The sequence below is a fragment of the Ips typographus genome, linkage group LG14, assembly GCF_016097725.1.
Source record: "Ips typographus isolate SLU linkage group LG14, UJ_Ityp_2.0, whole genome shotgun sequence".
NCBI lineage: Eukaryota > Metazoa > Arthropoda > Insecta > Coleoptera > Curculionidae > Ips > Ips typographus.
The window spans coordinates 5441187-5450825 of record NC_138435.1 but is presented as its reverse complement, the minus strand read 5'-3'; the positions used below and the strand labels follow the sequence as shown (position 1 = coordinate 5450825).

Below are 9639 nucleotides of genomic sequence, written 5' to 3'. Positions count from 1 at the left end.
TAGTCAACTGGATGCCAGAAATGATAGTTGTGTGCAACATCTGGTGACATCTGTACTCAACTCTATGAGTTAGAAAGTACAGATGGCGTTCCAAAATCTAGGAACAGCACCATTAATGCCGCATCATTCGGTAAACACCGATCTGATTGGTTGAAAATGGTGAGGTTTTGTTTTTTGTTTATCAATCCCAATCCTCTGACCGGTTTCGCCGTATTACGGCTCATCAGAGAGGCTATAGGGCTTGATAACCAAAGAACAAAACCTTCGTTCCAGTATAGTCAACTGGATGCCAGAAATGATAGTTGTGTGCAACATCTGGTGACATCTGTACTCAACTCTATGAGTTAGAAAGTACAGATGGCGTTCCAAAATCTAGGAACAGCACCATTAATGCCGCATCATTCGAAAAAAAAAAAAAAAAAAAAAATTTCAACAAAAAACAAAACCTCACCATTTTCAACCAATCAGATCGGTGTTTACCGAATGATGCGGTCATTAATGGTGCTGTTCCTAGATTTTGGAACGCCATCTGTACTTTCTAACTCATAGAGTTGAGTACAGATGTCACCAGATGTTGCACACAACTATCATTTCTGGCATCCAGTTGACTATACTGGAACGAAGGTTTTGTTCTTTGGTTATCAAGCCCTATAGCCTCTCTGATGAGCCGTAATACGGCGAAACCGGTCAGAGGATTGGGATTGATAAACAAAAAACAAAACCTCACCATTTTCAACCAATCAGATCGGTGTTTACCGAATGATGCGGCATTAATGGTGCTGTTCCTAGATTTTGGAACGCCATCTGTACTTTCTAACTCATAGAGTTGAGTACAGATGTCACCAGATGTTGCACACAACTATCAGATTTTTACTGGTTGTACTACAGCAATCTTATTTAATTCAAATAAAACAAGATCTGTCAACGTCCACGTCAACGGCATACATTTGTTTTATTGGCGCGCATGACCCACTTGACTGAAATACGTTATAAAATCTAAATAGGCAAATTTCGGCAACTGCCAAAACTTTGATACATAAGACCAAAGCTTATAGACTACATCAATCCTAAAATTGGAGAGTCGCAAAGCGTCGCAAACTATTTTGTACATTTTTAAATAACATACTTATTTTGTAAAAACATATAATTACATTATATCATTAAAAATCTATAAAATAAATTTATCACATTGTATAATAAAAGTATTATATTACATTAAGAGATGTCATTCAGTTTTAGAAAATAAAATATAATTGTTGCTTTTCAAATATTACATAAAAACCCAAATTTTTTGAGACACAACAAGAATGAAATTTGATAAGTTCTATGTTAAATGCGAAAAATCTATGCTTTCACATGCGCTCTTGCATGTAATAATTTTTTTTTAGTATTTTTAATTTAACAGAAAAGTTTACTAAAAAACAGCATAGAATAAAATAAAATATAAAAATAATATTTAAATCTCTTTTGGCCGCCGAATAACATTACGGCTAACCACTGTGGGCCGTCCTGGGTGATAGTTCTGTTTTTCGATTTTCGAATGATCCAAATTAGGTACTGGTTGTGTTAAGTAGAGGTCGAGAAATATCGATAGTTGTCTCATTCGATAGTTTGGTAGTTATTATCGATAGTAGGATAATATGTCATTTTAGCGCTATTTGGCATTGCAGCCTGTAGCAAATTAAGGAATGATATGCTTTCTAAAAAGGGATGCTAGTAAGGAATATACCAGGTGTCCAAGAGCACCCTGGACATAGGAGATTAACATGGGAAATCAGTTTTGATTTTTTTTCGCCTGTACGGTTCATTTAATAGAAAAACACTTTAGATAAAAGTTGTAGAGCACATTTTTGGCTATCAACTTGTAATTTTTTCAATACCGTAGATTTGACCATTAAGACGAAAAACGGATCTAAAATTCGGAAATTTTAAATCTCGCGCCAAGCGGTCGTTTAAAGTTTGAAAGGAAAGTTTATATCCGGCCGTGCTACCAACCTTTCAAAATCATAACAAATCGCTGTCAGTCATTCTGTAATCAAAAAATTCAAAACAAGTTTATTTAGTAATAATTTTGAGTTACTACCCACATAATGCAAAGAAAACTTTTGCTTTGGAGCAAAATTCTTTAAGAAAACACTAGTTTTGCTTGCAAATATTTAATGAGGACGACCAAATCACCTATCTCAAGCCTCTTCCCAGCAAACACATTTCAAACGGCCCGGTGTTGGCAGGATTGCGTTCTGCCAGCAATTCACTGTTGGGCCGTACACCTGAAAAATGTATTGGGCCCAGCAATCGGTCCGATGCAGCACCTTTACAGTTTTGCCAGTGAAATGCCAACTAATTGCCAGAAGTTGGAAATAATTAATTAAACAATCTGAAGAATGTAGAATCCACAAAAATGTATTGTCCTCTAAAGTACAATAATGCAATTAAGAACAAAGAAATTAGAAAAATACGTAGTACCAGTAAATTTTATTTAGTTAGCACCAATTTTTGCCTTGTTTAGTCGATTGAGTCTTCCTCCACTTCGGTCTGCAGCGTTTCGGAGCCACATCTTTATGGTGTTTTCTGTTTCGTCTTCAGTCGCAGTTTGTCCATTTGGGTTTTTCCTGACTGCAGCTAGAACAATGTAAAAAACATTTTTTTTTATTTAAAATCAATTATGAATTCATCTCTGATACAAAAGTAGTTCATGATAGTTCACTAAAAACACCAGTGAAAAGTCATTAAAATGTTTGACATATTGTGCTCAGTGATTTTTAAAAACCTGAGTGAGTTGTGTTTAAGTCCAAAAAATTAAAAAGCGACAATTACACCTAAAAATATGTTTCACTTACTTACCTATTATTAATCTGATAATGTTTGGTAGTTCTTTGAAACCATCTTTTTCATTCCGACCACTCCAGTTTAACTTCAGTGCTAAGTTGTGCTGAATCAAGAATTTTTCTGGTGCAAGTGACACTGTCCTTTCCCCCAAGTAAACTTAGTTTCAGACACTAAACATTTTAGAGACGTATTTTAAATATCATTGTGGTGTTGTATCTAGGACATTTACCATGTTTTTAAAAAGGTTTTCATCATCTACAGAATTATTTAATTCTTTCAGTTCTTCAAATGTACTGTAAGATTTCACATCAAAACTTGAAACATCTTCCTTATTTTGGTTGTTCATTTGATCCTGTATTAAGCTTATAACATATTTCATATCTTGAGATAGTTTCTCAACACTTTTCAATACTTCTTTTAGAAGGGCTAAAAGGAAACTTATTAATTCAAATTAATGACTGTAATTTCTAATTGAAAATATACCATCAGTGGCTCTATCACAACAACATTGAGGTTTCTCCTTGTCCTCTATGGTGTGACTGGAGTAAGATGGGCGAGATGGCGCACTGGTACATGACTGGTACAGACTGCTCTCTAGCTGTTTGGGAAACGTGTTTTTGGAAACAGGCATAAGTTTTCCAAATTTTTTGGGATTAGGAACAAATGGCAAATTATTCACATCCTCATCACTAGAATATGCATAGTCTACATTTCTGTTAGGTTTAGGCATTCTAGAGTCCTCATTGCAGCTTTCATTTTGGGAATCTTGAGCTTCTTCTAGAGCTCTTAATTTTGCCAGTGCATAATCATATTTGACTAAAATAAAATAAAAAAGGATTTCCAATATGAACAACAAAAGTATGTATCCAATACTTATACCTGCTGAGTATTGGATGACTATAGCACAAAGAGTGCATCTTTCCCTATCCAATGTCTCATGTTCAATAAGAGCTTTTTCCCGCCGATTTGTTGACTTTATATAGCTAGGCCACAGACAAAAAATATTTTTTTGTTTTTCAACTACCCAACTACTGGAAATTAGTCCCATTGGAATACTATTATCCGTTATTTCTTCAGGGAACTCAACAACTAAATATTCCCTGAAACATTACAAAAAACGTGAAAATTAAAGAACTGTTAGTAAATTGAATGCAGCTAACTTAACTAAAAGTAATTTTAATTTGCCTAGATTATACTTAATTACCCACCAAGTCAAAACACCACCCATCTAAAACCTAATTTTGCAAGCCACATTTTTTGATTCAGCAAAACAAGTTTATTTTATTACAAGTGCATATTAATAAACAAAGTTAATGAAAGAGTTAAATCCCATGGCCACAAAAGCTACAAAACCATATGTATAATGAATAACTTACCCACTCTTACTTGTTTGTCAATGTCACTTGAATTATATCAGCCCCCAAATAGTGCATCTTGCAATAAATTGTGATTTTTTGTTATTTATTATAAAAAAAATATTGGCAGCAAATACACACTACTACCATACACTGTAGTAAAATTAATTTATATTTGAAATGATTAGTTATAAAATTTAATTTTGTTAGGATTATTAATCAATTTATACAATTAAAAAAAAAGTTAATTAGTTCAATTACTAAGTTAAAAAAAATCAATAACAAGCAAATATAAATTTTAGATGGAATGTATCAAAGGAGTAGCAATAAACTTGTCATCGATCGGTAATAATACTGCCTTGCTTAAAATGTTTCCAGTGGTAAAAATTAAGTTTTCTTCTTCTAGATCTGACACTTGATATAATGATATTAAAGAGCTTTCAGTAGGATATGTTATAAAAGGCTTAATATCTCTAAATGCTGAACACTCAAGAAAAATTTCATGTTTTTCCACAAATATTGACTTAACTAACATAATCAAACCATCTATTGAAAATATGCAATTGTTACCACGTTTAACAGAAATTATTACATCATTGAATTGAAGTTTATTAAAATAAGTTTGTTCGTTTAAATATTTAATTGGCTTACCTAGAACACATATCTTATTTAGTTTTTCTACTTTTGAAGGAATATCTTTTCCTTCAAGAATTCGTTTCACAACTTGTTGCAAATTTTGGTTGGACTTTCGAAGACGGTGTTTCAAAAACCCTAAGTAGCTCTCAAATGAAAAACAATTATCTCATTCAAAGTGCTATATGTCTCAGCTTGTTTTGAAAGGTGAATTAATGTGTGAACATTGTAAACACAAAATTCTTTGCCATAAATGTTCATGGCATTTGTAACAAATAACTTCAACAATACTGCAGCATAACTGTTATATCTACGGTTTAGTGATGGGCTTAATAATATGGTCATTCCAAAACGTAACAGCATAAAGTTGTAAAAAATGTGATCTGGCAAAATATTAATTAATAGAGAACTGACATACAAAAGAAAATGCCTAAACTCAACAGCTTTCCAGTGTTCTAAATCAGAAATAGAACGTGGTTTACGATCCATTTCACAAGGCCAATAATGCTGAGCATTAATAATCCTGGTTTCTAATATTTGTAATTTAGTTTCTTTAAATCTGTACAGGTGTCGATTACCACTTTTCCAAATTTCAATCAATTTCCGAACAACTCCTTAACATACACTGTGCATGTAATCAATTGGAAAACCCTCAATTAAGTCCATTTTTATTTCAATTAGGGGAGAAATTTGCTTATGGTACGCACTATAAACACTATTTAAAAAATCATCATTATTTCTAAGATCAGCATTAAGTTGTGGAAAAACCACTTTTCTATTTCTGTATTCTCCTTTCGTTACACATTTGTCACAGCCATAATATGCATTATGACCTTTAGTGCCTTTAATGAAAGCTCTAGCAGGAGTATCACAGCAAAAACTATGATAAATAACTTTGACATAAGTATTTGAAATTAAAATTCCTTGTTCTAAGTAGGATTTCAGTTCAGTTACAAACTCAGAAAAATATTGGTCAAGTGGAGGTTTAGTGACTCCACAATAAATTGCAACTACAAAAGGTGGTTCTGTTGGAAAATTTTTTACTTTACAAAGAATAGGCCAAAATGGTTCTTTAGTGCTTTTATGCAAGGGAACTCCATCAACATTAAAATTTAAATAAAAAACTTCTGAATTACCGTACTTTTCAAAAAACTTACAATCCCATATTTTAAACCAAAATAATAATAAAAACCTTGTCCCATTGATTGAATGTTTAAGTTTCTAGGAGTTTTTAGTAAAGTTCTTGCATCTAGTGGAAGCAATGATAAATTAGGCTCTGTACTCAACCAACCAAGTAAATCATTAATTGCTGAATGAGTGATATTGTGCTTGAGTGCCCAACTTCTTAAAAATATATTTGCTTGTCTTGGATGCTCATTAGTATTATTGACATTTAAAACCACACAATTACTTCTTAATGGGGATGAATTCGGTGGTGATATTGGGATACTTGCAAAGTCAGAATTAGAGATGAAATCTAGAACATTCACATAAATGTCATTAGGAAATAAAGTCTAGTTACATTCATTTTGTTAAATATTGAGTCATTTTTCAAGTTACCTGTGATCTGATTTTGAGGTGAGCTTGAGAAAGAACTTCTGTTCAAAGCTGAACTATTCGAAAGAAAGCTTGAATCTTGTGATCCACTCTGGTGGTAGTATTGATTTGATTTGATTTGATTTTGATTTGGTGACAACACATTTCAGACATTTCAATTTCCTGAACCTCCTCCTGAATATTATTTTGTATTGGTTCAGTGGGGATATCTGGATCTGCTAGTGGAATTCTCAAACATCTAACCTCTTTTTAACAAATTGTGGGTGATATTTTCGAAATAGTTTGGTTAACCTTTTTGCTAATAATACGTCGTTGTTGACGTTTACTTTTTAAGTAAAAATGTGAAGAAGCTCGCCCCTTAACTTAAAGAAATATTGATAACATTAGCTATGGCTTTGAGTACTTACCATTTCTGGTTACCATCTTTTGCGTCACCCATTTCCTTGACATACACAATATACCTCAACGGGAAATAAAATAAACACAAATACAATATTTTATAAAATGAATAAAACACCAAAATCAAACTAAATACACAACGGCTTCACTTTAAATTTTAGTGGTGCCGGTAATGGCGCGGTATCGGTATCCAAAACCACAACAAACAACTAAATATAATTTGACTTTAGTGACAAGCGACGCAAATTACATTTACTGCCAACCTGTAAAATTCTCGATATATTCAGAACGGCAACATAATTACGCTTGAAACAAAATAACATCGGCACTGAAATGTTGGTTATCTGACGGGCCAATGGCGTAGGGCCAAATAAAAACTCGAAGGCAACGGCCCAAAAATTCGCCGCCGGTTTAAATACAGCAGAGCTTTACAGTAGATTAAAGAGAAATGGCAATTCAATGGTCCGGCGCTGCACTGCCGATGCCGTCATTGCCAGAATCGGGCCATCTGAAATCCGTAGATTTGTGTTTGCTGGGTCATAACACTAGCAAACGATTTAAAGTGATGAAAACAGTGGACAATGAAGCCAGATTTTTGAAGATAAGGTTCCTACTGTACAGGGACAACAACAAAGGGGCCAAATACTTCTTTCAAAAGTGGTGTGATTTAGCTTCAATGTGCTTAACTTCATGGACTATCATCAGCGAGGGTCTTCATCAGTGTTGCAAGTCAAATTATCAGTCAGGTGACAAAAGTTTTTGTATATGGGTAGGTATTGTCAAAAAAAAAACAATTTTTCAATTGAGCTATCTACATGAGCTGTTCTATTCTAGGTTTAGGTATTAACATTATAATTGTGTTCTTTTTTCCACACTATTAACATCATACAATATAAAACCACTTAAACACTATGGTGTGTTGATAACATTACAAAACAGAAGGATACAATAAAACTAGCAGTCACATAGGTCACTAAATTGCATCACTTTTGAGGGAAGTATTTGTCCTCTTTTGTGGTCCCTGTATAGTAAAGCAACTTATCTTCAAACATCTGCAGGCCTTCCTAGTCCATTGTTTTTATCACTTTAAATCGTTTGGTAGTGTTATGAAGAGGCTTGAGATAGGTGATTCGGTCGTCCGCATTAAATATTTGTAAGCAAAACCAATGTGTTTTCTTAAAGAATTTTGCTACAAAGTAAATAAGTTGAATGAGGTTATAAACGCAACTTACCAGATTTTTGGGCTGTGGCTACTGATAAAGTATTTTTATCACGATTTATTTTTATTTTCTTTGCATTATGTGGGTAGTAACTCAAAATTATTACTAAATAAACTTGTTTTGAACGTTTTGATTACAGAATGACTGACAGCGATTTGTTATGATTTTGAAAGGTTGGTAGCACGGCCGGATATAAACTTTCCTTAACGACCGCTTGGCGCGCGATTTAAAATTTCCGAATTTTAGATCCGTTTTGCGCCTTAATCTCCTATGTCCAGGGTGCTCTTGGACACCTGGTATAAATTCGTGGACAAATCTATTGTAAGTAAAACGAAAAGAAAATAGAAAATGCATGGTCTCCCGACGATATGTACGTATTTGTACTATTATTTTTTATTCCATTTATTGTTATCATAGGAGAATTCCAAATTCTTATTCAAAAATGTCAACATGTTAACTTTTTGAGGTTTAAGTCGATAACGTCTTTCAGACACAATTTGGCCAGTAGTCCTGAAAGTGCGTTCACTCTCAACAGAGGTCGCTGGTACACACAGAAACTTCAAAGAGCATTCATCCACTGGCTTAAGATCTTCTCCAGCATGCTAGAATAAAATATAATATTTTTTTGTAATCTTTATGTAATAATTTTTTTAACTAACACAAGCTAACATACATCAACATTAAAAAAAACTTACTTTCCAAAATAATAGTGGAAAAGTATCTTGAGTCGAATTCATTCTCTGAAGATACTGCCTTTTGGTTATTATAACATCGACTGATGTCGATTTCGATTTTAATTCAATTCGACCCTTCAAACAATTAAAAAGGGAAGAGCTGTTTGCTTCTGCTTGGCTAGGTTGCTGTGGAGGTTCGTTTTCTTTTTTCTTTGCTAGTACAAGAGCCATTTCCCGTTCAAGTAATAATGCAGCATGTTCAGAATTTTGGGGATTTTGAAACCCTTCTTTTTTAAATCGTGACTCTACCATTGTAATCAATTGTGAGACAGATCGACTTTTATAGGAATAAAGTCGCTTCTGGACAGAGTCTAGGAAACATTTGCATAATACCTTTCCTTCAGCTGTGATTAATTCCCCACAACAATCTTTCAAAAAAGTAGATATGCCGGTGCTTAGAGGAATAATTTGTGAAATTGTTACATAGTTGCTACCTAAAATGATTAGCGATTAGTTTAATAGTGCAGATACCAGAAGAAGGTGACCTGAAACTTTCAGCGTGGCTTCTTCAAAACAACTAAGTAATTTTTCAACTTCAGTTAAAACTGAAACATCTTCAATTGATAGAGTAGGTGGAGCCCTTCGTAATTTTAATAATGCTTTACCAAGGGCATTGTTTACTTCTAAAACTCGTTTTATAATTAAATAAGTACTGTTCTATCTTGTGGGCATATCTTGAATTAACTTTAATGGTTCCGAATCTGGTGTATTCTGGTCCTTCTTGAAAGTGTCCATTGCAAGAGGACTGCTCTTAAAAAATGTCACTATCTGCTTCACTTTCTTGATAATTGCTTGAATTTCCTGTAGGTTAAGACATTCTTGTACTGTTTAAGGTATGGGCATAACATGGCAGATGTGTTTTTTCAAGAAGTGTGCATGCTTTTTTTTTATATTTGCAGCATTGTCTGTAAC

At 33.5% G+C, this 9639-nt stretch overlaps 1 protein-coding gene across 7 annotated transcripts; it reads right to left on the bottom strand.

The window, feature by feature from the left end:
• Window positions 1-2382: 2382 nt before the first annotated feature.
• LOC145737647 (uncharacterized) lies at window positions 2383-6966 on the bottom strand. 7 transcript variants are annotated; one of them, XM_081992406.1, is made up of 7 exons: window positions 6795-6954; window positions 6378-6736; window positions 3709-6294; window positions 3313-3645; window positions 3059-3255; window positions 2845-2999; window positions 2383-2622 (listed from the first exon to the last, which is right to left on the bottom strand). In XM_081992406.1, exons 3-6 carry the CDS (start codon window positions 3875-3877, stop codon window positions 2892-2894), a joined length of 807 nt encoding a protein of 268 aa, XP_081848532.1. In that variant the 5' UTR covers window positions 3878-6294; window positions 6378-6736; window positions 6795-6954; the 3' UTR covers window positions 2383-2622; window positions 2845-2891. The 7 variants fall into 7 exon arrangements, with proteins under 7 accessions (XP_081848532.1, XP_081848533.1, XP_081848530.1 ...); XM_081992407.1 differs by having other exon boundaries at window positions 3709-3929; window positions 4206-6294; window positions 6378-6935; XM_081992404.1 differs by lacking the exon at window positions 6378-6736 and having other exon boundaries at window positions 3709-3929; window positions 6782-6966.
• Window positions 6967-9639: the final 2673 nt, after the last annotated feature.